The sequence below is a fragment of the Bombus terrestris genome, chromosome 7 (assembly GCF_910591885.1).
Source record: "Bombus terrestris chromosome 7, iyBomTerr1.2, whole genome shotgun sequence".
Classification (NCBI taxonomy): domain Eukaryota; kingdom Metazoa; phylum Arthropoda; class Insecta; order Hymenoptera; family Apidae; genus Bombus; species Bombus terrestris.
Window position 1 is genome coordinate 3,554,530 of NC_063275.1, and position 27,286 is coordinate 3,581,815.

At 32.4% G+C, this 27,286-nt stretch overlaps 5 protein-coding genes and 1 long non-coding RNA gene across 11 annotated transcripts; 3 read left to right on the forward strand and 3 right to left on the reverse strand.

The window, feature by feature from the left end:
• Positions 1 to 6,891: 6,891 nt before the first annotated feature.
• Positions 6,892 to 11,999, forward strand: LOC105665881. Its single transcript, XR_001098825.3, has 4 exons — positions 6,892 to 7,517; positions 8,110 to 8,310; positions 8,458 to 8,505; positions 8,575 to 11,999. It is a non-coding gene; the product is annotated as an uncharacterized LOC105665881 (long non-coding RNA).
• Positions 12,000 to 14,172: 2,173 nt separating this feature from the next.
• LOC100648361 (39S ribosomal protein L33, mitochondrial) lies at positions 14,173 to 14,984 on the reverse strand. Its single transcript, XM_003396308.4, has 3 exons — positions 14,818 to 14,984; positions 14,450 to 14,553; positions 14,173 to 14,337 (listed from the first exon to the last, which is right to left on the reverse strand). The coding sequence occupies exons 1-3, from the start codon at positions 14,856 to 14,858 to the stop codon at positions 14,288 to 14,290; spliced, it is 195 nt and encodes a 64-aa protein (XP_003396356.1). The 5' UTR covers positions 14,859 to 14,984; the 3' UTR covers positions 14,173 to 14,287.
• A 609-nt stretch (positions 14,985 to 15,593) lies between these two features.
• Positions 15,594 to 18,334, reverse strand: LOC100648475 (DNA replication factor Cdt1). Its single transcript, XM_048407594.1, has 6 exons — positions 17,369 to 18,334; positions 17,037 to 17,289; positions 16,615 to 16,951; positions 16,358 to 16,540; positions 16,001 to 16,284; positions 15,594 to 15,962 (listed from the first exon to the last, which is right to left on the reverse strand). Exons 1-6 carry the CDS (start codon positions 18,118 to 18,120, stop codon positions 15,594 to 15,596), a joined length of 2,178 nt encoding a protein of 725 aa, XP_048263551.1. The 5' UTR covers positions 18,121 to 18,334.
• Positions 18,335 to 18,585: 251 nt separating this feature from the next.
• On the forward strand, positions 18,586 to 20,860 carry LOC100648824 (mpv17-like protein 2). Its single transcript, XM_003396312.4, has 3 exons — positions 18,586 to 19,131; positions 19,286 to 19,447; positions 19,538 to 20,860. Exons 2-3 carry the CDS (start codon positions 19,289 to 19,291, stop codon positions 19,967 to 19,969), a joined length of 591 nt encoding a protein of 196 aa, XP_003396360.1. The 5' UTR covers positions 18,586 to 19,131; positions 19,286 to 19,288; the 3' UTR covers positions 19,970 to 20,860.
• LOC100648596 (N-acetylneuraminate 9-O-acetyltransferase) lies at positions 20,152 to 24,835 on the reverse strand. Of its 5 annotated transcripts, none has more exons than XM_020863612.2 (12): positions 24,703 to 24,835; positions 23,407 to 23,550; positions 23,224 to 23,320; positions 22,899 to 23,157; positions 22,545 to 22,802; positions 22,238 to 22,473; positions 21,954 to 22,175; positions 21,558 to 21,879; positions 21,245 to 21,484; positions 20,880 to 21,170; positions 20,589 to 20,807; positions 20,152 to 20,482 (listed from the first exon to the last, which is right to left on the reverse strand). In XM_020863612.2, the coding sequence occupies exons 2-12, from the start codon at positions 23,519 to 23,521 to the stop codon at positions 20,357 to 20,359; spliced, it is 2,385 nt and encodes a 794-aa protein (XP_020719271.1). In that variant the 5' UTR covers positions 23,522 to 23,550; positions 24,703 to 24,835; the 3' UTR covers positions 20,152 to 20,356. The 5 variants fall into 5 exon arrangements, with proteins under 5 accessions (XP_020719271.1, XP_003396358.1, XP_012165342.1 ...); XM_003396310.4 differs by having other exon boundaries at positions 24,653 to 24,790; XM_012309952.3 differs by lacking the exon at positions 24,703 to 24,835 and adding an exon at positions 23,964 to 24,143.
• LOC100648710 (ubiquitin-conjugating enzyme E2 W) lies at positions 24,703 to 26,996 on the forward strand. 2 transcript variants are annotated; one of them, XM_003396311.4, is made up of 4 exons: positions 24,703 to 24,947; positions 25,594 to 25,944; positions 26,011 to 26,086; positions 26,228 to 26,996. In XM_003396311.4, exons 1-4 carry the CDS (start codon positions 24,906 to 24,908, stop codon positions 26,239 to 26,241), a joined length of 483 nt encoding a protein of 160 aa, XP_003396359.1. In that variant the 5' UTR covers positions 24,703 to 24,905; the 3' UTR covers positions 26,242 to 26,996. The 2 variants fall into 2 exon arrangements, with proteins under 2 accessions (XP_003396359.1, XP_048263486.1); XM_048407529.1 differs by lacking the exon at positions 24,703 to 24,947 and adding an exon at positions 25,227 to 25,262.
• Positions 26,997 to 27,286: the final 290 nt, after the last annotated feature.

Sequence of the window (27,286 nt, forward strand, 5' to 3'; positions counted from 1 at the left end):
TATGAGAAGCAATTTGAAAATTTTAAGAGAATGGAGTAACTCGTGTATAACTCCAGAATCAAATAAACGAGTAACTTTGGATTGCAGGATTGATCGACGAGATACTAAACTGTGAAACAACTTTTCTGTAAAAAATAAAAAAAAAAGTAATTTATCATAATCTTCTTCTATACTCTTTAAATATAAAGATAGTAATGAAAAGACCGAGCCGAAAAGAAATTAATGGTGAAAGGGCTCGATGTTACGTCTCCGTATTTCATGGATGAGTTTTCACTGTGGTTTCCCAGCCCCTTGTCTAGCTGTGGGTTACGCGGCGACGTTGATGGAAGAACTATCGTCCACGGCCGGTAACGTGGGATTACCATGGCCAATAATTTCGCGGGGTCGAATTTGTTTGATATACTATATCCATTGTGTGATCCATAGAAAGAGGCTTCCCACTCTCTATTGTGGCCAGGACGGTCGAGGGGTGGAGCTAAACAGAGACGGGAACACCGGGATAGAGAAGGGAGGGAAAGAGAGAGGTCGAACGACAGAAACGCAAAAGGGTGGCTTCGCTCAGACTCACAAGTGGCAGCTTTTAATCTCTTCCAGGGATAACTCAACTCGAGCCTGAATTGTACCTCGTTACCAGCGGTTTAATTGCTTGTTAATGGATAATCGAAGTGTTTTACAGCTCACCCCCGAGTATACTGACCATCGTATCGCTCTGTGGTTAAATGTTCCACCTTGCTGGTGTTTTGCAACTTCAACGCCAGTGGAATGAAAGGTTCGCCAAGAATTTAATTAACTTATCTGACGATCAGTTACGAAAATCTATTGAATCGTTACAAAGAAGTCGAATGAAAGTTTTTCTGCAAATATTAACCAATAACAAATTACAATACAAGTACTTCTTATTTACACATATACTGTTATGTACTCTTTTTCTATACAAATGTCAAGAATCATAACCTTTATGGCTCAAATTGAAAAAGTTAGAGTACAAGAGTTCATATCATAATTTAGATAATTTTGGTCAGAAGTAACCATCATAAATGATTAAAGCTTCTTGGTTACCGATCGTTATCGATTATGGAATCTTTTTTGAAAAGGAATGATGGCTATTGAAAACATTAACATAATGAAAGACACAAAGCTATAGATATAATGGTAAGTAAGTAGAACAGCCTGCTGTAAATAATAGAAGAGACACAAGATGGGAGGTAACGGTGCTAATTGACCGATCAATCTTCATTAGAAAACGGCTTAATTACAGTACAAGCTCTCTCTCTTATGAACTCCTCTCCGTCGTGGCCATCGTTTCCTTCACCTCCTTTCTTCCGGTACCCTGGAAAGTTTAATAATTCCGAAACCTTGGCGAGATATAAATCACAGAGGCACGACTCCTTTCGATTGCGTCCTCCTTTTCCCTTCGTCTTTCTCTCCGCCATGGCCATAATTCGAAAAACTTTCCAAGGAACAAAAGTGAGGACTTTTGTTCCAAGTTTTAGTTCTTCGTCTCACTCCTCTCGTTCGCGAGGGCGCTGTTTGCGGAGCGACGCGACGCCCCGACAGTGTTTTGTTTGCTTTGTCTCTCTTCCTGTTAGGTATATAATGCCGTAACTGCCTGGACCATCTCTGCGTACCTCCTTCGCGTCCAACCAAGAACCAAAAGATTCCAAGATTTCTCTCTCTCTCTCCATTTCTATTTCCCTCTTACGGGTTTTTGTTGGTGAAAGAAAGAAAAGGGAACGGAGTACTGTCACCGCCCACGCATACAGAAGAGAGGTCGATGAACAAGTTCATTCCGATTCTTCTTTAGACCTCTTACAGAGATCACTAAATCTTCATTCGGCAGATCGGTTAACTGTTCGATCCTTTTGTAACGAGGTTACTAATAGGAAGTCACGGATTTTAAGATTAATTGTTAGATAACATCAAACCTAACCTTATATGATCGCAAGAAAATCTCATTGACCGATTACTTTTAAGATTGATTTTTAACATTTAGCGATATTTAGTGCTCACAACTGGGTGAAGCCATATGTGACTTTAAAATGATAGAAGATATATATGTTGGTCCGGAAATTAAGGCATGTCAAAGATTCCAACCTCTATTTTTTATTCTTCTATTCTTATTTTTATTCTCTTTATTCTATATAGAAAGATATTAAGATATATGTGTCTTATCAGTTGCAAAAAAGAATATATATAGTCTACATTCAGTCTATGTTACAAGTACTCAATAATGTCATCTAAATGGATGTCAATTAAATGATTACTAACCCCTGCGTTATTAGAACACCTTTAAATTGGGATAAAAGGTTTCCATCATAGCTCAAAGCGAAATTTTCCTGCGGATAGGAGTCGCAACCGCGTGTTGAATTAGAGACGCGAGAACGGACCGACCTAATTAATTTATTCGCACGTGGTGGAACGCATCGTTATTGATTGATTAGCAAGCGGCCTAAACCGCGGAATAATTTTCATTTGCACGGCAGGCTAGGGGAGGGGGTACTCAGACACGACATGTTCGTTTTTACCGACGCGAACCAAATCTTTTTTCGTTTTTCGGCGCGCGCGAAACCGTGGCGCGAAGGAAGAAGAAGGGGAGAGACGTAGTAGAGTATGATGACAGCGGAAAGACACGACCACCATAGAGAGAATGTCGATCTCGTTTTTGCGAACGGTAGGAAGACACGCGGAATGGACGTTTGTCGATATCGTTTTCACGAACGACACGTACGTATAAGTTACGATGATGTGAGGCAGATCCATTAGACTATGCAATTGTCCACGTATTGCATTGTCAGCCACCATTGGAGATTTCTATTCAGAAATCGCGGAAGTCCCCGGATGCATTGACGAGAGGTAGAGGATGATCGAGGACCGCTCTTGTTGCGAGAAGGAAAGAGGCACGAGAGAGACGGAATCCCGTGATCGACCAGGATACTGGTTACTCGTATTTCCCTTTTTTTCCTCTCTCCCTAATCGTTGTGCGTGATATTCGTTTCCACGGAAATCAAGGATCTTTCCTGACGCCCGTGTATTAGTATTCTGGAACCCATCAGAAGTCACGTGTTTTATTTCATTCGACGCTAGATACACGAACTATACAAAAATCAAAGTAATTGACTTTGTTGAGGTTAACTAATTGAAATTGAGAGTAGTAGAATAGTTGAGAAGCTTTAAAGAAATGAAACTGATTAATTTGAAATTTAATTGGCTTTCATGTAAGTTTATAATGATGTAAATCTTTTCATTTTTATTACGATACAGGTAACATAACCTAAAGTTATCGACATAATTAATTTAACGTATTTATACTTATTTATTTCTTGTGAAAATACGAACCTAATAAGAAAATATGAGAAAATGAAGTTGGTCAGTTTGGCTTTTGAGTAGCGCGCATGTAAGTTGATACTATAATCTAAAATTATCAATATTAATTTATTACAACTCATCAGTCTTCCATGATAATACGATAAATAATTTGTTAGAAGAATCTTCCTCATTGATCGACGTTTCTACATTTATGAAGTCGCAACAAGGTTCCTCGAATGGTCGAACAAAATTTCTCGATCCCCTAATTAACCCAGTTCAAAGATCCCGTGTCGGTGAAGTGAATCTTTGTTGCGCCCCGGTTCGATTCGCTTCGATGGAAGCACACGCACGCCGCTCGATCGAGGGGTGAACACGGGCTCTGAATAAAAAGCTTTTTACATGGCCAGAAAAAATAAAGGAGGACCATGGAGCAGCGGTGAAGAGGGGGACGTTTGCGAGAGAGGAAAGGAAGAAAAATCTCGGATTTCCTCGTTCTGCTACGCGCCCTTGTCTTTTGCCCTCTCGAGTTTCCTGGATCGTTCTCACCACGCCCAGCAATTTGCCTTGTGCTACAACTTTACGATCGATTATTCCTCGATTACGGTGTAACGAGATATCCAACGTGGTACACATGGCCATTGTTCAATTGGAAAACCACCAGTCCCCATTTTCTTACGTTAATACTAGGCCTCTGTGGACCTGTCGTGAAACAATTATACTCCCGTTAGGGCCTGCACAGCATTCATTTCAAATTACACAATGTGTCGCCGCAACCATTGTGAAGCCGCGACCGATGATTGACAGAGAAAGGATACGGAGAATCGAAACGAACAAAAGCTAGCTGAATGATTCTAGGATCTAGAAAAGAAGATTCGGAAGAAGACTACTTAAATCAGTTTTCCGTTAAAGTACGATTCACGAGGGAGATTCGACGGAGATTTAAAGATTCGAGATTCGATCGGATGCTGGTTAAAATACTTTTTGAGGTTAGGAGGTTATGTAGGAGATTGCATTATCTAGTTACTTTGAGAATCTGTTCTTTAAAGTTAGAAAAGGATACGATCGTCCTTTTTTATATGTATGATGTTTGGTATCTTTCCAGCTTGGAAACCTTTTCTATACTCTATTCTTCATCAGTTGGACCATTAAGGGTTTCATATGCTCAGCTAAATGTGAAATATAGACGTGGTTGGTAAATTTGAAAACTTCCTTAATAGATATTTTTAAATTAGAAATGTAAGTTAGGATCTTATTTGATAGATACGTTTGTAAAGAACGAAACGGTTAACATGTCGTAAAAGTAAAGGACGCAATTGCCTCAAGGAGTATAGAGGGAGTGCTTTTTAACCACAGCGGTTGTCATCTCGTGTCCTTTCAAACAATAACGAGAGGACAATGACTAGTTTGAAATTCGCGTACAAAGCGGGTGTAGGCATGCTCAAATGGCACTTATAATGGCACTTATAAAAGGAACCGTGCCTAAAACGTACCTGTATCCCCTGCAGATATAGCCAGTATAAACGTGGGTACGATTGCAAAACCCTTTCACCGATTGGACTCATTGTGCGGTTGATCCAGTACAACGCGTCCATTCTGCTCGATAACCACGGATCGTGCAAAGCCACGCTTCGGGCACTTCTTCCATTTCCGATTATCCGTTACCTTCTTCTTTCTTTTTTTTTTTTTTCTCTTTCCATACAAACTCAACGTTCTAATCCAATGGGAAAGTCTTCATTTTCTTTTTATTCTTAAAATTATGTAGAGGTCTTAGAAATGTGTGGCGTTTTATGGCATTCTTTCTTATCCTTAGAATGGTTTATTTATTGGTCTAAAGATGGACTAAATAACTCAGTTATCGGCAACATAACACATAGTTCCACCAAATTCTTAACCCTGGTAATTAACTTTCTTATCTTTACTTGTTCTATCTCTTTAAACTTTAATCCTAATCGAAACAACTAAGCTTTAGGTAATTATTTTCCAGTTAGGAATTATCCGATTGAGAACTATAAAAAGAACCTAATTTTCCTCGAATTACCAGTCACATAATAACTCCATCAAATTCTTAACTCTGGGAAATAATTTTCATTATCCTAAAATAATCTATAACTAATTATTTTCCAGTAACCCTCTGTAAAAATGCCGGAGTTGAAAAATGTAAAGGGTCTAAATCCCAAAACTTAAAAAGGATTTCACATTCGACTGGTCAGACTAACAGATTCACCTTCTATGTATATATTTACAATTTTAATTCCCGTCCTAAGATCCAAGGATTTCCTGTCTAGCTAAAGAATCTATACGAGGTATGCATATATCGCTAGGTTCCCTTAGGTATCCGGGAAGAATTCAGTGACCGAAAAGTCGGCGAACCGTGCGGGAAGATTCACGGATAAGGAATGGGGTCCGTTTGATCGCGGGCCAGCGGTTGAAACGAGGTGAAAAACCAGCCCCTACCGTATCACTCGGTTTCTTTGGCCGGGATCGGGCCGAACAATTAGACTCGAACGAGAAAACCCTTTTGATGGCGATGCACCGCGATGAACGCACGACGGACATATTAGTATAATAAGCGGCGGCCTGTATGCGCGTATATAGATTACGAGACAACAAAGAGAACGAATGAAAGAAGCGACGGAGATAGCAGTAGCGATGATGAAAAGGACGAGTAGTGATCGGTGGGAGAACGCCCGATTTTAATGTGTGCCCAGGTGGTTGTGGACAGAACAGCCGCGGTTCTACGGTAAATTATTTCATATCCATTGGCCTACTGCATATCTTTGTGATCTAGGAGCCTCAAACGGCTAATTAATCAGGAAAGAATTTTCTAGATTATTATCCGCGACCATTATGTCTGGCATCTATTTGATCGCTATTGGCCACGTCGTGGAAATATGCGAACGGAAAATAGAGGATAGATGAGAATCTTCGACGTTTAAATTTAGACTCACTGGTTTATCCTGAATGTTTTGTGATTCCAAATCGACGCTCTTATTCTAAATGAATACAGATTCGTTGAAATTCGATATGTTTAAATCAAATGATAGATATATACCTACATGTTGTAAATATATTTTAGGATCATTTTAATATCGTATCGAAGTGATTGGAAACTATGATTTCTCTGCCTATAGTCCACGATCAATAGAGATAATTTGAAAATTGTTTCAAAATCAATTCATATCGTATAAATATTTTCCCAAGATCGTGCTGTTGTTATTCAAAAGTCATTTAAAAGTCACATAATGACTGTTTTCAAGATTATCTAATAATCATTTTAAAAATAATATATACATTTATCAGTGTAATTAGAAACTTTTAATGCTAATTCAGTGTTCTGTTAATAACATCAAAGATCATTAAGTCATGTTCATAGAAGCGTCATGTTCATAGAAGTATCTCGAAATCCAGAAAATAGGGCTAAAGAGCCTCCTTCGCCGTCTCTATGGTTCCAAATACAATCTTTAAAAACATAAGCCTTTTATAACATGTATGTAAAAACACTGGTAACTATAGTTCCAATAGTGATCATAATGAAGATTGCTGAACTCGATTCTTCGACCATTAAGATCAAGAATCTTTTACAGGGTTACCAAACTCGTTTAAATGCGGTTTCCTCGGGGAAAGATATGCACGAACGTCACCACCGTCGCGCGTTTGTGTTCGTAGTGATGTCGTAAACCAATCGGTCCGCGATCACGCACACGCACACACGTACCACAGAAAGAAGCGAGAGCGGAAAAAGCGATGAAACGAGAGCGATAAGGAGAACGAATCGAAGGAAGGAGGAAGGGAATCCAATATAACTGCACACACGTTTATAGGGTCGATGGGAATATATTGGAGCGGATATTGAAATACTTGTTGGTAGTTTGAGTCGAAGGCGAGAGATGCCTTTCTCGATGCCATCTTGATTGCGCAATCGAGGCATCGGTCCACGAGTACAGAATTTAACGATAAAGATCGTACGGATTATAGAATCCTAGACGGGGAACAGAGTCCCCTTCCTATCTATCCTCCTTTCCCGGGTTCTGTGCCTTTATCGGTATTACGAGCCTCAACCCCTCGCTGTTTACGAGAAAACCGCATCGTTCCGTTAAATGAAACCGATATTATGTCATCACGGTTACAGTTGGTTACTTAACCTCACTATTCCTTTTCTGGAAGTTTCTTATTGTAAATCAAGTATATTCATAGTTTTCGTTCATTTACAGGTTAGTATATAGATAAATTTGACTATTTTTAACAGTTTTCATAGTTATATTAAGATGTGAGTTTATTTTTGCTGTATCTTATGAATCATTTCAAATACAACCACATTTTTTAATGGTCAGAAAGTTTGTTAATTTTGTAAAAGATACGAAAGAATTGCTATTCCTTGTTACAGTTTTATGCATAATGATTTTCTTAAAATATTAAGAATAAGTGTTTTCAAACTAAGATCAAGCAGCAAATCGATAAAATATAAATTACAAATAATGTTACAGAAATTAAGTTTAACAAATATTTATACACCTTTGATCTACGACCGTTCTGTTGCATCTTCGCCGCTGTATTTCTTGCTCTTTTCTAATTAAAATTTCATCGAGAACCTCCATTGATCCGCCACGTAATTGAATGGTCTGATGCACGGAAATCTTCTATTGAATTTGCGGTGAAAAGAAATTTCCGTTCTCAATAAAGTAGATTCCCTCTGAACCACTGTACACGATTGTGCTTTACGATTCTTTATAACATTTTGTATCGTATTTCGATAAACAGAAAAAAAGTCAAACGAAATATTTCAACCTTTTCGTTAATTTGCAGAAACGGAAATGTTAACAAAGCAAGGAAGAGAGAAAAATGTGCACCAACAATTACAGTTTATATTAAGAGGACCGTCGTTTCACGCCCTTTGCATACTTTCCTTTCTCATTCACGAAAGATATGTATTCAGTCTTGTACAATAATCGCTTCGTATTTCTTGGAATAAAGAGTCTTTGAACGAAGTAACTGTTCTTGCATTAGGTAAAACACGAAGTTAATATTGAAATTCCACCATATTCAAACGAAATACAAAAAAATTGAAATTATCAAATCTCTTTAAGTAATAAATTCATAATAAACATTAACATCTATAAGTTCAAACATTTACTAACTACATCTATGTTACAGTTTCAAAAATAACAATGAACACGAATGGAAACATGGTGAACACAAGAAGTAATAAATTCATAATAAACATTAACATCTATAATTTACTAACATTTACTAACTACATCTATGTTACAGTTTCAAAAATAACAATGAACACGAATGGAAACATGGTGAACACAAGAAGTAATTACAATACGGGTAGTCTTTTACAGTTTCTGAAACGGAGAATTTCCTGCATAATTCTATATTACAAAAACGAAGAGGGATTAAGGAGGAAGATAGAATTCTGGAACGCGAACGATTCTGTCGAACGGAAATGCAATTCGCAGCGGCGCCGGTAGTCGAGTCTCAGCTCGAGTCGACAGATAGATAGAGTCAAGATTCAATTAGCTCTAGCTGTCAACTGCATGATACTCATCGATTCAATACACCTTCTCGTTTGTGTGCCCCCGCACATGCTTCTTTCTCGTGCGTGTTTGACTGCGTGAGCGAGCGCGCGCACGCGACCGTACGCCAGTTCAGGTTTCGCGTTTAGTCTCGTTACGTTTTGCACACCCGAACTCCTCCATGTGTATGTGTGTCATCGTATACCTGTACTATACATACGTGTTTGATCACGTGAATGCGCTTAGTACACGCGTGCATGCTGAAAATTAACCCGGTCGGGCAAATCGTGAATTTTGGAAATGATTTTACGGTCGCGGCAGAGTGCGAGGGAGTACATAAATTTTCGACGAGCTCGATTTCACCGAATAATGAGACAGACCATCTGTCGTAATAGAAGTACCAGTAATATTCAAATTCCTGATTTACCGTGTTTAAAGAACTGTGTTATACAAAAAGAAAACATTCTAGCTAGTCAGTTTTCAACTGTAGGTTATGTTGATTGAATCAATATGAGAAATTTTGTTGAATTTGTTTTAAATATCTACTCATTATATGGTTGATGCTCATTTATAATAATGGTATGTAGAAAGAAACGATATAATAAGCTTGAAAGTTAAAATATTCAGAATCGATCTGCATTGATATAGTCACATTCAGAACAGATGTTTTGTAAACACATTTTGAATCTTGGGTTACAAGGGTTACTTGTGAATTGATATTCTGCTTATCTTTATAATCTTTCAGCAAAACTATAGAATATTACGACCTCTTGCTCAATGACGATAATCATCATATAATGAAAGTTAATCTATAATTCTTAAAGATATAATTTCGATTAACATCGAGTTCGATGCCCCCTTTATATTGAGTTTTTAATTTTCTTGGTCCGACTAAAGTACACGGTTAATATAATGTTTTAACATGGTTTTAATTGATCATCCGTTCGTAAGGATTCGGATCCGCTTTTGAATGGTCGTTTTGAATACGTGAAAGAACACCCGTGGAATTCTGTGGTGACCGATGTGCGTGTAGGTGATGTAGGTATCACTTATCCGAGAGCGGGGCGATACCAGCCATTTTCAATTTATTTCAAGAGCCTTTTCGTGGCGGAGAAAAGAAGGGTGCCACGACTACCGGCAGAGAGATACCTATACAAACGACCTTCGACTTCTCTGCTTCCGACGACCACTTCCATCGGCAGTCGTAACCAATAGCCGTTTCACGAACCTGATATTAAGGTATTAAAGTTATTTCGATTCGAATATCATCGGACAACGTGTAGTCGATGCTTACCATTATAAATGATCCATCAATAATCATATACATATGCGATTGAGAAATCAATCGATAATTAAACTATGATTATGATTAGTAACATTAGGCTTAACAAACCCATCAAAATGATGGATTTTAGATTTTTTGTTTTTACAGTTACTAATGTAATATGATCATAAAAGATAAAAACTGTTGATAAGCCTAATATGCTTTTGGCGAAATTAGTGTTTGCTTTTACTGAAATAGAGATATGATTATGTATACGCCTATTTATTTTCATAATACTATTTTAATTATGATTATATATGTGTTCTTTACAGTTTAGTACATATTCTTTGTATTTTTTGCAATATATTATAGATCATAGTTAAGTCTAGTAGGTTCTAGTGTTAACCATTCTCGCATGAACTTTATTCTATCTACTTTTATTATATTTTAAACAATATGGAATAGCTCCTATACGAATGAAATTGCTTTATTTTGTAAACTATAGTACGCCCCAGTTTTATTCATGTTAACGCCATTGGTAAGTCATTTTTTTCGTGGCTGAAATTTTAACGTGAAGAATGTTATTGTTTTATTAACCTAATATAATCTTCTAAATATTTTTTTATTGGGCAATATAGAAATAATAAAGAATAGAATTGAGATTGAAAGCCTTCTATTACACAGAATATCAAAGTACATATACGATTTCACTTGGCAATTCCTTTTTAATCACTTTTCAAATGGTTAATGATACTCGCTTTTTGATAATATGTATTACGAAATGACGGTTGAGTAGCTGCGCGCTTGAAAACCATTTCAAACTAGAGTACTTAAAAACCTTCCAATATTCTCGTTAATTTTCCTACAAACGCGCACTCGAGATATACATACAAAATATGCTGGTAAAATTAAACCAGCCGCTAGTACCAAAGCAGTGGTAAGTGTGAGCAAAAAAAGTCTGTGGAAAGAAGCATTTTTTACGAAAAAATCCTTGTGCACGCTTTATTTTCTATTCACGTTCGTTAACCGCAAAATTCAAGCAAAATACAGGAATCTTCAATTATACAAATAGGCATCACAATTACAGTAAATACATCTTTATACGTGAAAATTACAATTTTTGCGTAAAAACAGATTCTTTAAATAACTTTCGAAGTTATCATATTTTCAGTGCTCTCGTATCAATTTCTTTATTCTTACTGATTGTAGCTATTGTATACGGTATAATAGATCGCTATATAGTTGGTAAATTAACTAGATTTAATCAAAAAATTATTACATACATACAACTTTTAATTTTTTTTTATACTAAATTCAAATATTGATAGGATTTTTCATTCATAAGATGGATGGAGTTTACTGAAGATATGAAAGTGAAAATATAAAAATATGAAAATATGAATCATTATTCGCATACATGATTTATTGCTCCAATTTTATGCAAAAATCTTTTTTTATTTATTGAAAGGAAAATGAAATTGATATATAAAAATTCAAGATGATACACAACGAAACATGTATGACATACCTAGATATATAATTATAAAGACTTTAAAGGCGAGGATAATTAAGTATATGTCGTAACCATAATTCAATATCAATAAAAGTAAACATTGATATTCTAAAAAACACTTTCATATTTATCATAATTGTAAAAACAATACATTTAATAGTAGTCATTTTGACTGATTTACTAGCTTTAGTATCAAGTATCTGGTAACTCGTTTTTACAATAGATAAGTCACATATGTGATCAAATTTCATTTTTCAACTTTATATACTAGAAACATACAAATGAAAAATACATGATAAGAAACGTGAAAACAGAAAGAGAGAGTGCAAGTTGGAGAGAGAGAGAGAGGGCGTTGCGGCCGCAGAATTATTGAACCCCATTGCAAATGTGGGAGAACAGTTGGGGGAAGGAAAGCGGGAAGGGGGTGGAATGAGACGTAGGAGGTGGATGGGAGCAAGAGAGTTGTAAAAATAACGCAGTTAATTAGCAGCAAACCACTTTAGCCAGCTCGAGCCCAGTGCACACACTGTAATAAGCAAAGAACAACTCACGGGCGAAAAACGCCCTCGAACGCGAGGCAACTGAAACGCGCCAAGGCCCAGACGGAGCCTCTTTTTCTCTCTCTTTCTCTCCTTTTTTCCTTTCGTTTCTGTTTTGCTTTTCTCGCCCTTTCTTCTCCCCGCTCACGCTCCACTCCATCTCTCCAACCTCGTTTTCCGTTGCGTACTGTTTCCTCCTTTACCGGCTGCTCTACCGAGTCAACCATAAACAACGGACGTTTTAACAATTTCGCTGTTGCATAGCGCTTCGAAACTCATTGTACCGTGGAAAAAAAACCCGCTTAGTACCGAAGGTTCATTCGTTTCCTGATTTTTCTCTGCCTGAGAATTAATTTCCTTCCTACTGCAGGTTCTGGTATTATTTTCTCTAGGATGGTCGATGTAATACCCTCTAATTACCACAGCTTGACCATTTACTTACCGCGAAAAATTTGAAAATTCAAAAACGGTTCTAATATTTGATGAATCCTGAATCCACGTTTACATCTTAAGGCAACTATATAAAGTATAAGGGAAAAATGTTCATTTTTCGTGATTTTCCATTTTATAACATATTTTATTTATGAGAACTAAGCCGTGGAATGTCACCATAAGATACCATTAAAGATTTCATACATTGATTGTTAAAAATAGGAATTCATTCTGTGTTGTAACTAAACATGGTTTTATTACTGTAAAACAATAAATATTTTATTAATCACTTTTTTACGATATCCGAATAAGGTACAAACTTCACTTTATGAACAATGCAGCTCAATTTATTAAAACTTTTCCAGTAAACCAAGATATTCAAACTGAATTTTGTCATATATTACATCATATATTACATATTACGTAATATTTATTGTTTTTCCCCTTATTGTTCATATAATCATTGTAATTTATATATTGTATATCTGTATTATATATAATGCCTAACTTTGACCTAATCCTAACCTAAATATCTTTTCCAATTGTGATGATACAAAAATGTTTTATACGTAATTTGAATGGTATCAAATGACCAATATTCTGCATGAATATTTTTCATCTAAGGTTATATTTTTTTATAGTTCTAATGAGGAAAGAAATTCATGTTTGTTTATTGAAACGCTTATAAAGAAGGAAAACATGAAATTAAGAACGGTGAAAAGAAAATCGAAGAACAGAAAAAGTTATGCTTAAAGTAAAAGAAGAGACGCGGGAGATGTAGATGTCAGGAGCTGTCACATGCACAATCGTAAAAGATAGAGACGATTCAGTTGAGGAGAGAACCCTTTTGGTAGCTGCAACCCTCTTTTCTACCGACCACAACGATCCGCCAAAGGAAATTGAATTGGCAACATCAGTAAACGACGCCAGAGTTGCTCCCATGCTGCCGAAAAGGAAAAGAACAAGAAGGAGCAGGGCGAAAGAGAATACGAGCCAAAGAAGAAGTAGGTGAAACAGAGAAAGAGAATAGAGCCGTGTTTCACGCCTCGTGAATTTCAAACCGTTTGAAATCCAGGTGGAAATAATACAACTTTGCGTTCCTTGTTAAGGATCAAAGGAAACCTACCCCAATCTCGATTTCGAGGTCCTCCGTTCCTCTTCATTCTTACCCCTCTATCTATCTCTCTCGTTACTAAAGACATAAATCAAGCAAAATGTTTGATATCCATATTATGCTCTATTTAAAACCATTTACTATGACATCTTGCTTTTCACATAACAATTGATTCTTTTGTCTTGACACTACATATGTTCAGAAATTGATCAATTTCATAAATTGGAAAATAGAGAATTTGAATTGAAAAATAGATAATTCACTTTGGAATTCATTATTTATTTTTTATGGCAGTTTGATCTAATAAATAAACCTACAGAATTAAAGTACCTGTTTCTTAGAAATGGAATACTAATTGAATATCTATTAATGAAATTAAGAAATTTATGAAAATTGGAGTTGATCAATTTGACTTCTGAAAGGCTTATATAGAAAAGTATATTGTTTTCAAAAATTTGGTTAAGCAAAATAATACATTAGTCACATTTTTGATTAATTGAATATTATTTTATTCATTCTATACAATAATATTTGTAAAATTTAGTTTACAAGTGTTGATTGAATAAGTTATAATAGTGGAATCATTTCTTAAGTTAATATTTATAAACTTTTAACTTTCTTCAATTCCCGATAAAGGACATATTCTCGAACTAGAAATAATAATTTTATATATAATTTTTCAATATAACTTGAAACTGTGTACAACTGTACACATACTACATAAATGTATGTAATAGTCATGGAATACTAAAGTAAACTTACCATAAGGATCAAACCATACTCCTTCTAATTTATCTGCTAACCTATCTCGAATTCTTATATACTTGTGACCACTTGCTACACTTTCTACGAGTACTAAAATATGTCTATAAATAAAAATTACACGATATTAAGCAACTATTTAGAATTTGATCTTTTAATGTAAACATAAACATAAATTTGTATACTTACATACATGTGTTGTGTATATAAGAATGAATATTTTTTTTATTACGAATAGCTTTTTTACATGTAACATGTTGTAATAATGTTAATCAAAGAGGTAATCTCTTTAAAAAATGATATTCTATATAGAAACTAACCTAATCTCTACTTGTAATTAAATTATATTTTGATTTACACATACTCACTTGCTTTTAACTTTTTTAAACAATACATTGGTTAAAAACATGATTTTTAGTTGTATATATATATTTAAATATATATACAAGATTTAATGTATATCACTGAAATACTTTTACACAAGGTTTTTACGATTGTGTATAAATCAACAAGGTAATAAAATAGGTTAGGATGAACTAAAAACCTAGTCAAATTTAATCTATTTTACCATTGATTAAATATGTAGGAAAAATATTCAATGTATCAGCTGTAGATAAACGAATTTTTACCGATATTGCTTTTGTCATTGAATAAACAATTACATAAAAATGTTTAAAATTTCGATTTTTATTCTCTATATAATAGATGACTCTTATATATAAAAGAGCGAAAAATCAAATAATTTTTCATCAAAAATATTTAATATTTAATTGCATCACATAATATATTGTGTGTATATTTGTATAAATATTTGGCAGTGAATTAAACTTCTAGTCTAACAGTAAACTTCTAAATTGAAAAAAATGTAGTGTGTGTGGTGTGTGCATATAGTTATTATATAGAAAATTGTATTATCGTTATATAATACTAAAAATTTTTTTTTCGAGCAAGAAAGAACTTGATTTATTTTTTTTAATCATAACCGAACTATTTCTTAAAATAGAATTCTTTAAATACATGAACATAGTGCAATAATAACTAATAGCAAATATGTACTTTACAAAATATAAATGAAATTGTTAGAATTGAAAACCATATACATAATTTAATTTAAAGCAAAAAATGATCAATAATGTAATAAATGTCATGATGACTTTACTTTGTCATTAGCCATAATTTCTAATCTTTTTATTACTTTTGTAAGATCGATTTCCTTTTGCAACTTCAAGTAATCCACTTTTCGAACATTATGTATGCTAGACCACGTGGGTAGCAGTTTACACAATAAACGTAGATGGTCCTCTAGTTCAGCAGGAGATAATTTAGCTCTAAACGAGTTCTCTAATTTGGTAATTACAAATTCTAATGTTAAAACTCCTTTTTTTTCAGCTACGAAAATATTACGCAGAACTTTCACTAATTCCGGTAATCTTGAATACATTACAGCCTCTTTTTCTGCATTTGGTGGACGTGTCATAGCCTCCAATGCCTTAGCAGCTTGTTTAGCACGAACCTAATGTGTAACAAAATTTTCGTCATTAAAATACGAACAAAACAATGAGAAATAAAAATGAAAATATTTACTTTCTCAAGAAGAGCCTTTGGTATGCCTTTCAGTGCACTAGTAAGATGATGATTCTTGTTTACAATAGGTGTGGCAGGTGGAGTATCCACAACTGTAATATTAACCTTTTGTACACCACCCTCGGTTTGGGTAGCTGTGCTTACTTCATCTTTTTTTGGAGAAACATTCTTTGAAGTCATCTTTGCTTCTGCTAATCGCTGCAATGCTTTCTCCATGCGAGTACCGCAATTGAATAATGATTTTGCTTTATCTAAAAAAACCGTAAGAAATTAGTTTAAAATTTAAAGTATATCAAGTAAGGAGGTACATGCTTTTGTTCTTACCAAGAACATCTTTTGCACTTGTCATCCTTTCTACATCAGGTGGTTGTGGCAACTCAGCCTGTTCAATTACTTTACATGTTTCAACATCAAATTCAGGATGCCAACGCAGAATCTTTTCCTTCGAGATGTGCATTGGTGTCTCCAAATTAAGTAAGAATTTCTCATGCTCCTCTTTTACTTTATCTGCAATCCAAAGATAAGAAAACGTTAAGATAGTTATAACAAATCTGTCAACAATTTTTATACAAAACCAATACCAAGCAAGACATTGTAAAATTTCCTTCGTCTGTCAAGTAATACTCGCGGCCCCATACTAGCTTCAGATGCTGTTTTCAAAACATCATCTGCATCTGGAGTATTTCTTCCATCTTTTTCTTCAACAATAGGTGTCAGAAGTAATTCATATTTATCCTGTTTAGACGAAGAACCAAATGCACGATGCTTCTCCTGGCTGTAAATGTACGCATCTGGGAAAATGGTTTTCATTTGCGCTAGATGTTCCAACGTGAAATTTTTACGCAATAACTCTTGAACTGCAGGCTTTAGCTTCTTGAAAGTTATTGTTTCTTTACGATTGAACAGCATTGCAGAAACCTATAAAATTGATAATGCAGTATGTAATTACAAATATATATTAAAGACAAATATAATGCTAGTTTTTATATCAGAAATAACATACTGTATCTACGCATCTGAATGCCTCTGCTAAAAATTTATAATGATATGGCAATGGCAAACCAGAAGTGCCACTTTCAGCAAGTGATGAATACCGCTGATAAGCTGGTGCTTTTATTGGGGTACCTTTCACAGGGCTTGGGGTTGATTCTTTAGGTTCAAATAAAATTCTACGTTGAGGACTGGCATTCATTAATTGTTTATCCTTCAAAGGACTCAATAAAATTTTACTTGGAGATTTATACGACTTTTGTGGGCTGTAAATAACAACGTGAATATTATAAAAACATTTAAATTAAATTGTATAGCAGAATAGAAATTTCACAAATATCTTACCTAACAGGTATTTCAAGTTGGATCTTCTCAAATTTCTGTATTTGTGGTTTCTTATCATTTTTATACAATTGCTCTAGCCTTTGTTCACAATTTTTAAACCGAGCAAGAGAAGTTTTCAATTCCGAAAATTTGGAAGATTTACTAATTTTATTTTTTATATCATTTAAAGACAGCTCTTGCTTTGCCAGTTTGTCCATAGTTGAACTTTTCTTTGGCGTTGTACAATTAGTTAATGAACTCTCACCAAAATCGTTGTTCTTCTTAGGTGTTCCTGGAAGCTTCTTTCTTGGGCTCAGTGCACCTTTCTTCTCAAAGAGCACTTTCTTCATATCCAAGTCTTCTGTGATCTTTTGAAAGCTTTCTCTGATATCGAGTTGTCCTTCTTCACTAGATGATTTTCGTGTACGTGCAACTCGTGCACGAACATTATATTTAGGCGTTTTTTGAGCACTAGATTTAGGAGAATCAAACTGAATGTTCCTTACAGCTGTATTAGGTTTTAACGTATGATCAGTCGCTAATTCTCTTCCAGGTACCACAACAGTCTCCGGACTTACTACCATTGTTTTTTCTTCTTGAATTGGAGTCAATGTTCCCGATGATTCAAAATTATCTTCGTTAGTTGGAGTCTGACTATTCACAACTCTCGATTCTTCCCGATCAAGAAGCAAAACTTTAGCCTTGTTTCGTAAATCGTCACTTGCTTGTCGTTTACGTGTATTAAAATACGCCGTTACTGACGGCTGAGACATCTTTTTTATATACGAATATATATGCGTGTGTGTATACCAGAAGAAATCCGTTAAATGTTCAAAATTCTGACTGAAATACTTACGGATTTCCAATCGCCGTAACCTTCCACACCGATAACAGTGCGCGCATAAAGTCCCGCCCGTTTTGTCAGTTTAGGCGCCAAGCCAACGAGAATTAATTATCTCTATCATTAGCGCGCGAAATTTAAATTAAATTACACTCATTTCTGGTAAGCAAAGATTGATTGATTGATGTTTCAAAATATAATATTTAATAAATGAAATATTCTTTATTATTATAATTTTTATGCATTTTGAAAATACTCGAACTTCATTACCAAATTACAAAAAAATATTGCAAACAATTTAATAAGTAAGTACTTAAAATGTATGTAACAGTACTTTGAGCAATTCTATTAAGTGATCCTATTAATGATTCAGTATTGTGGTGAATCATCGGATCGTAAATAGAAACGTAAATAAATAAATGTAATTTCACGTAACAAAATAGATGAGCTAAAATAATAGAGAATCAAAAATCAAATAAGTTATGAAAGAATGTGAGAGTTTCTCAAAGAGTAAATTGTATATTTTATTTAAAATTTTGGGATTAATTGATCTTTAACAATATTCATGGTTTTAATTTTCCTTAATATAAATTTGGTTTTTGATATACAATTTTGCATTTTTATATACAAAATAAGCATAATCTCCATTATTTATGTATATGCATAATAAATTCATATAAACACGGTATTCAAATTTCTAAATCTTCTACATCTAGATAAAACAATTTAAATTTGTGATCTACGTTATTCTCAAAAATAATTTGAATCTAAATACTGTGGACATAAGTTAAAGTGAAATTATCATATTAAAATACCTAATCTAATTTTTACTAATTTTATGAAACGTGTAGGACAATATTTGGTGAAAAAGATTTTTCCATTATAGATATTAACGAAAATAACTGTCAATGTTAAACAGTGTGTCGAATTTTTATTTCTACCTGTGAGTTTATTAATTATTATTTTAATAATTTGCAATATTTGTTTTAATTAAAGAAAATTTTATTCATAAATGCAACAGATTATAAACTAACCTCAATATTTAACCTCAAAATTATAGCTATTAAGAGAATTATTTCATATTTTTTTTTTTTTAGATTATGAGCATTACTAGAAATCTAAGTTTAATTTTGAACAAAGTACCTGTAATTAAAGAAAAGTTATTTTCTCAAAAATATTTACTTTATACAAATGTAACAATATCTATTTCTCTTTCTGCCATGGGAGATGTATTAGAACAACATTATGAAATATTGAAGGTACTTATTTCAAATTTTTATTCCAATGCAGTATTCCCTTTGTTTTGATATACAATTGAAGTATATATGTTATAATTTGTTCTATTATAGAATGAGTGGGATAAATGGAATTTAAATAGAACACGAAACATGGCATTATCTGGCATGTCTATTGGTATAGTATGTCATTATTGGTATAAATATCTAGATAATAGATTACCAGGCCGTACGATTAATATTGTTTTGAAAAAGGTTGTTATCGATCAATTAGTATGTTCTCCACTTTGCATCACAATGTTTTTTTTAACATTAGCTATTTTAGAAAAAAGTACGTGGACAGAATTAAAAGATGAAATTATTAAGAAAGCACATAAATTGTACATAGCAGAATGGGTTATTTGGCCACCAGCCCAAATTTTTAATTTTTACTTTCTGCCAAATAGATATAGAGTGCTTTATGATAATACTATATCTCTAGGCTATGATGTGTATACTAGTCACGTGAAACATGATAATTTAATACACAATACAAAATATAATTAGCATTAATAAATTTTTAAGATAGACGAATTATCTAAGTAAATATATAAATAATACATAATGATGTTATTTTAAAAAAATAATAAGTAACTACAAGTTGTAAATTGTATATGTTCTATTTATCAATCTAAAAGATGAAAATATATACATATAAATAATGTATAAATATTTTAGAAACAGACACATTCTTGTGTTTTGACTTATTTATTTTCCTCTTTATAAAAACTAATAAAGTAAGAAAAAAACTAAATAAGTACCAATTTCTTTAAATATTCTTCTCTTTCACAAAGCTTTCATGATAAAATGTTATGAACTTACACAGTTACTACACAGTTATATTTACATGTACATAAAATGTCTTTCATACAGTGAATAATATAAAAATGTCTTTCAGAACATTCCATCATGAATACCAATAGGTACAAGCACCGCAATAAATAATAACAAGTTACGAGCCACCAGTCTCCAATCATTTGGTACTGCATATGGTGCTAGTACCTGGGTTAATCTATGTATCTGTCAAAGTAAATGAAATATTTATGATACATTTTAGACTCTAAAAAGATCAACATATAACACTGAACATAATCAATTCCAAATATAAAAATAATTAAATACTTACTTCATGACTTGCACATATAAAGATGAATGATGTGACTAACAGATTTAATACTGGAAACCTAGGCAATAAAACTAGTACGCCATGTGAATCTGCTGCCAACCAAATGTGACCTTGTGCGACTAGAGTTTCTAAGCTAATGCGACCTAAACCAGCCAAAAGAGCTGAGTGTTTGCCACGTAATGCTAATGATGCATTTCTAAGCGCTATATATCCTATAATCTGTAATTAAAAAGTTGAAATTTAATCGTTTGAAAATAAATTTGAAAATATTATATGTGTATAGATAATTACTGGTATGAACGCAATATATGAGTGAATTTCTTCACATTCAGATACTGAATGACACAATATCGTAAAAGTAGTATAAGCGGTTAGAGAAATTAATGCTAGCAAGGAAGATAATGCAGTTCCTGGAATGTGATCTATCCTTTGCAAAACTACAAGAGCTGCCCCAAAAGTTATACCCCAAGCCACACTATATCTATCCACCCTCCAATGTGACCACCATTCCCGTATATCGTCATCAGTTGTAACAAATAATGCTTTCCAAGGCCTTGTTACAAATACTTTTTCAAAGAATACCTATTAAACGATCATACATTGTACATTTTTATTATAATATATATCTTATATGTAGATAATTTATAAATTGATACCTCTGACATGTACAATATTGTAATCATTGATACAAGACCTAAAAGTTTCAATGCGAGATAAAGCAAAGCTCTGGGTCCATATTCGTTCAAATTACCAGAATATATTCTTGGTGGTAGCCATGCTAAGAAATAAATGACTAAAAACCAAAATGAAACTAATGGAACAAAATGGTAAAACTGATATGGCCTATTCATACAAAGGCATAGAGACACTGTTAAGAAGTTTAGTCTAAACATTACCTGAAAAATAACAAATACATATATCTAATACGTCATTCATATGCATGATAATTAATATTTGAATAATACATACTTGTGCAAATCTCACTAAAGAAACATCGCCTGTTTGCCAAAAATAACAAAAATGTCCATATCCAGAAAGAAATAAATAAGCAGAATTAATTAATCTTAGGTACATATAAATGGGCAAAACGTTCTTAGCCCCAGTAACATGATAGATTAACACTACAGCTTGCATTAATCCTCTCCACTCATCTGTTTGTTCTCGATTTAAAGTTCTTGGTCCTCTTTCTCTATCTTCAGTAAAAAATAAACCAAGTGCCAATATATATCCAAGTGGTAACCAAAAACTAAATTCACTGTAGTATTTATTCTCCTTCATGAAGAAATTTGTTCTAAATACGAATAAAAATTCATTATTAATAGGAATTATTAATAATATCAGATGGAAAAAGGTACTTTCATGTACCTATCGCATAAATAAAAGTAATATAAGATGATTGACAAAAGAGCCAATGATGTCATTAATGTATAAAAATCTTGTACTTTGGGTTGTTCGATCTGTGTAGTTTCAGAATTATTTGCTTCTTCAGTATTCTCCACCTCAACAGTGGTAACATGTGAGTAAGAAATTTCGGTTCGATACTGACAAAATTTTCTATACACCCACATTCCACCACCAATTACTATACTGTAACGAATTGTTACTTACTATTTACTTAACATATAATATAACTATGTAAAAACGATTACCATAAAGCAAGTGCAGATAAGCTTAATAGCTGTAATGTTGTAGCTGGTTCTGGGTAACTGCAACAACTACCATCATCAAAATTCATATGATCATTGCAGTAAGTATTCAACAATATTTGAACCTTGTGTCTTAAAGACAAAGGACTCGCTAAATATCCATCTGGGCTTTGTTCTAATACACCTGCACCAACAAGTTTACTGCTTTCCCATATATGAGCCTCACTATGAGATAGTATCTGTGTATAATCAATATGTAAACAAACTTTTTTTAAAGCAATTATCTATAAATTAACTAAATAAAAATTACCTTTATTGCTGCTTTATTACATAAATTAATCTGCCTGTTATCTATGCCTGATAATTGAGCTGGCAATCTTTCTTTTAATACAGGATCTTGTAGCATCCATAAATATTTTGTATTTTTTTTAACTAAAAAGTCTACCGGTTGTACAAGTCTCACTAATCCCATGCTATACTCAGAATACAATTGAGCATCACTATTATTATTAGCAAGAATTGTTGTTGCTCCACAGCCTGAAATAATTAAGCTAGGTGCATCAGTTTTCTGAAAAGTAACAATTATTAGCATCCCATTATTAAATATGTATATAATTTAGTTTAAATTGAATTGAAAATATTTATATTCAAAATGGATAATTACCATCCAGCTCCTAAGGTCTCCTATCATAAAATTATCCAATTGAGACCTCCATAAAAATTGTACATTTAATCTAAGTTGTGCATCATTAAAATTTAAATCAGAATTGTCTGGTAATTCTGTTAAATCTGATACTTTCCCATCAACTATAAATTGTGATATGAAAGATCTATACAGTTGTCTGACTCTAATATCTCCAATAAATGCAAAATGGTTACGGTGGCCCATGAAAGCTAGATATCTTAAACATCTGCGACTGTCTCTATATGAAGAAAGAATATTTCTAGAAAATATAACACACATCTATAAATTTTATTTAAATTCTTACGTTTGTGTATAGTAATGCATCATACAGCCATACGGTTGCCATTCTTTATCTCCTTTATACCTTCCTTCTGTTAATAACCACTTACAAGAATCACTACCTAAATAACATTCATAAGATTTATGCTACTGATGCAAAGTAATATAAGCAACATAAAAAAGATTGAAGAAATGTAAATATTTTTACCATATATGAGGTGCATTAATCCATGATAAAGAATAAAACACAAGACAAGTGCAGTAGCTAACTTTTTAGCACTTGTCACAGTAATTAAACTAATAAAGTGTTCTGCTGAAGTCATTAATAATTTATATTGTGATTACATTGACACTGGAACAAAAAGATTGTCTTTGTAATAAATTTTATAAGAATAATGATATAACATTCCTATTGCATTAAATCTAATAAAATTGATTATTGATATATATGCATTTAACTAATACAAACATAATTATATAAATATAATTATCTACATAAAGGTATAACTCATAAATTTTCTTAAGAATTATTGCATCATAATTGAAATAATTTAATGAATGAATTTAACCATCTCATTACAACTTATAATACAATAGTAAATTTTATTAAATTTATTTTATTAATTGATAAAATTAATAATACAATGAATCGTGTATTTATTTCATTGACAATGATTTCAAACAATTTATAAGTCCAACGTTCCCGGTCATTTCTATACCGTGTCATACCATGCAAATAAACAGAATGCAACATTTGCAATATACCTAGAATCGATTGATTAAAACTACGGTATCTACGACTTAATCCCTAAACAAAACAAAAAAATATTAACTGTTATATACGTTCCTTTTCACCTTCTACAATATTTACTTTATTTTTTTATTTTTTTACAAAACCAAAAAAAAAAAGACCAGAAGAAACGGAATCAGAAATTAAAATACATATTTCCCTACTCAATCTTTATTATGCATGTCACAGTCATTTTTTTATAGAAATAATTGTTTGTGTATAGTAAAAATTTATAATTTATATTAAATTATAAGACTTCACACGAAAAGAATTGAATTTTATAGGAGTTAAAATTACAAAATTATTGTTTTAATTTACTTTAATAAAATATTTATCTAATCAAATATCTAACCAATATTTACCAATTATTTATAGAAAAAATATTTATAAAGATATTAAGCTAAAAGACTTTAAATGAAAAGAATTGATTTTTTGTTTATTTTACAGTCAAGGTTACAAAATTACATATTATGTCTTAATCTACTTTAATCAAGTATGTAATTTAACCAATATTTAACAATTATTTACATAGAAAAACTTGATAAACATGTTAAATTATAAAACATCAAACGAAAATAATTGGTTTATAGTTTATTTGACTTTAATATGAATCAAGTTACGAAATTGTTGTGTTCTAATCTACTTTGATCAAATATTTACCAACCATGGGTATAGGTATAGCAACAATCGTATATTATGTACTCGCCTTAGTACCTCTTGGGAATGCCTGTTAAATTTATCTGATTTACGTAGATCCCCACTACGCGTTTTCTGACTGCCGTGCTAACCGCTATTTTTTAACGCATGACGGCGTAATACTAAATTTGATAGAAAAAATGCGATGCGCTCTGGCCGCGGCAACTTTACATTTTTCGATCGAGAAATAAACAAAGCAAAGTAATTCATGTTATGTTGCAATGAGCGATAAATCGACAATGGCGGCAATGTCCCCGTCGAAGGTAAGTTAGTAGGAAATTTCTTTAATACATATTGGGCCTCTGTGCATCTTTATATTTTCACACGATACAATATTTAATTAAATTATTCGATTCTCAATGTATTTTTACAAAATTGAAAAACTGTCGCCTTACATATATGTTATTATAGGGAGAATCCATTCGCATATTATTCATCAAACTCGGATGACGTTTTGTGTCAAATTAGACGCGCTAGTTCTTACCACTCTATCTCCATAGAAAGTTTTTTCCGCTTTTAATGCTTTTTTATAAATAATAGGAATCTAAATTTTTATTATGCTTCCGAAACATGATTCAGTATGTTATTCATTATATGTCGATTGGTTTTCAATATATATAATAATTTAAAAATCTCATGAGTTATGCGTGTAAAATAATTGAAATAAAATATTTATGGTCAGAATATGAAAATTATATTAGCATTTTTGAAACATTAAACATAGACTGAATTCCTTTGAATGTGATTATTAAATGCTTAGAACTATAAAAATTTTGAACTATGATTATTAAATTTGAAGCAATTCTATTGAATTATAGGAGTTACATGTGTTTATTTATTGTTAATATATAGTTATATAAAGTTTGGATAGTTCTACATGTTATTAGTTCTATGTGTATATCATTTCAGAGGAGGTTACAGAAGGAGTTAACATCTTTAATACGTGAACCTCCACCAGGTGTACATGTAGATGAAGATCTTACTAGTCAAAATTTAACACAATGGATTGTTCACATGGAAGGTGCAAAGGGTACCTTATATGAAGGCGAACAATTTCAACTGCAATTTAGATTCAGTTCTAAATATCCTTTTGATTCGCCAGAAGTGACTTTCATAGGTGGAAATATACCGATACATCCACATATTTACAGTAATGGTCATATCTGTTTATCCATTTTAACTGAAGATTGGTCTCCAGCTTTGAGTGTGCAAAGTATTTGTTTAAGTATTGTATCGATGTTGAGCAGTTGTAAAGAAAAGGTAAGAAAGAAAATTTTTTATATAAACCTACTAAAAAGATACTTAGATAACTGTTTTTTACTGCAGAAGAGGCCACCTGATAATTCCTTTTATGTAAAAACATGCAGTAAAAATCCAAAGAAGACAAAGTGGTGGTATCATGGTAAGCATCATATTATATAACATATAACTGATACATTATTGTTGTACAAAGTTTTTTTAAAATAAGATATAACATTTTTTGATTATTTAATAAATATTTGTTACAAAAATCATGTAGCATTTTCTATTATGTTTTAAACAGATGACAATGTGTAACAGCAACTGCAAAAGTTATAACAACTTGTCAATTGCTGGACCAAGTGGAATGACATTTTTGTGTCTTAAAATAATTATTAAAGTTTCATAGATGAAATTGCTGAAGTAATTTTATCACATATTTAAAGAATTAGGTGCATAAGTTAGAAAACAAAAAAAAAGCAAAGGCTGCATATTACTTATTATAATAAAGAAGTGATGTAAAATGCGTGAGTTATCAAATTATAAATTATTATGATGTTATTATAAATGATACATATTATCCTACAGTTGAATAGAAAAAGTATAAATTACAAAATACAAAAATGCAGCCAAGAGAAGTGCACACACAATATTGACAAGCAATGAAAGTTCATTATTTGCATAGGAAGTGCACTATAAGATGGTATCAAATTAATATATTGCAGTAATCATTATTAAGATAGTATTCTTAAAAATATAGAATGTTATCACGCTTGTTATCCTTTTTATTTAATATTTCATCTGTTACTGTGTTATCAGTTTAAGTAAAAAAATGTATAAGCAATTATTTTACCTGAATATCACGGTGTGCAATCTAAATTAATTATAAGCATAAATATATACAATCTGAATGTATAATATTACTTAATTCTACATAATTCTTAAAGGCAATTAGGATGCTATTCACTATTTCACTATTTTTTAAATTGAAATATGCTAAGTTGCACGTAATTTCTCTAGAATTCTGACATGTATTATTCTTAATCAATAAAACTCAACCTTTTATAGAATAATGTGAGAAATTATGTCGATTTCTTATTATTGATACTACTAGAAATGCTTCAGGGGTCTGAATAATATTTGACTAGTATCATTTCAATATTTTATAATGCTATAAGTTTAAAATAACATATATGATATAGTTTGTATTTGATAATTAATAGGATACATTTCAAAATAAATTACTTAATTCAATGATAATTTAATTAATTAAATGACTTAATTCATTCATTGTAACTTAATTCACATTAACTTCTCTATAATTTAATATGAAAATTAGCGAAATTAAACTTACCTACGTAAA

Excerpts from the sequence above, each read along its gene's own strand:
- LOC100648475 (XM_048407594.1), bottom strand. The coding sequence starts at position 18,120 with ATGTCTCAGCCGTCAGTAACGGCGTATTTTAATACACGTAAACGACAA. Across the intron at positions 17,290-17,368 it reads CAACTTGAAATACCTGTTAG|CCCACAAAAGTCGTATAAAT; the intron begins GTAAGATATTTG and ends TGTTATTTACAG. Across the intron at positions 15,963-16,000 it reads TTTTTATTTCTCATTGTTTT|GTTCGTGCTAAACAAGCTGC; the intron begins GTTCGTATTTTA and ends GTTACACATTAG.
- LOC100648361 (XM_003396308.4), bottom strand. The coding sequence starts at position 14,858 with ATGTTTTTAACCAATGTATTGTTTAAAAAAGTTAAAAGCAA. Across the intron at positions 14,554-14,817 it reads TTTAAAAAAGTTAAAAGCAA|ACATATTTTAGTACTCGTAG; the intron begins GTGAGTATGTGT and ends TTTTATTTATAG. Across the intron at positions 14,338-14,449 it reads AGTATGGTTTGATCCTTATG|TTCGAGAATATGTCCTTTAT; the intron begins GTAAGTTTACTT and ends TATTATTTCTAG.
- LOC100648710 (XM_003396311.4), top strand. The coding sequence starts at position 24,906 with ATGAGCGATAAATCGACAATGGCGGCAATGTCCCCGTCGAAG. Across the intron at positions 24,948-25,593 it reads CGGCAATGTCCCCGTCGAAG|AGGAGGTTACAGAAGGAGTT; the intron begins GTAAGTTAGTAG and ends ATATCATTTCAG. Across the intron at positions 25,945-26,010 it reads TGAGCAGTTGTAAAGAAAAG|AAGAGGCCACCTGATAATTC; the intron begins GTAAGAAAGAAA and ends TTTTTACTGCAG.
- LOC100648824 (XM_003396312.4), top strand. The coding sequence starts at position 19,289 with ATGAGCATTACTAGAAATCTAAGTTTAATTTTGAACAAAGTACCTGTA. Across the intron at positions 19,448-19,537 it reads AACATTATGAAATATTGAAG|AATGAGTGGGATAAATGGAA; the intron begins GTACTTATTTCA and ends GTTCTATTATAG.
- LOC100648596 (XM_020863612.2), bottom strand. The coding sequence starts at position 23,521 with ATGACTTCAGCAGAACACTTTATTAGTTTAATTACTGTGACAAGTGCT. Across the intron at positions 21,880-21,953 it reads TACTTTTATTTATGCGATAG|AACAAATTTCTTCATGAAGG; the intron begins GTACATGAAAGT and ends ATTCGTATTTAG. Across the intron at positions 20,808-20,879 it reads CATATATTGCGTTCATACCA|ATTATAGGATATATAGCGCT; the intron begins GTAATTATCTAT and ends TTTTAATTACAG.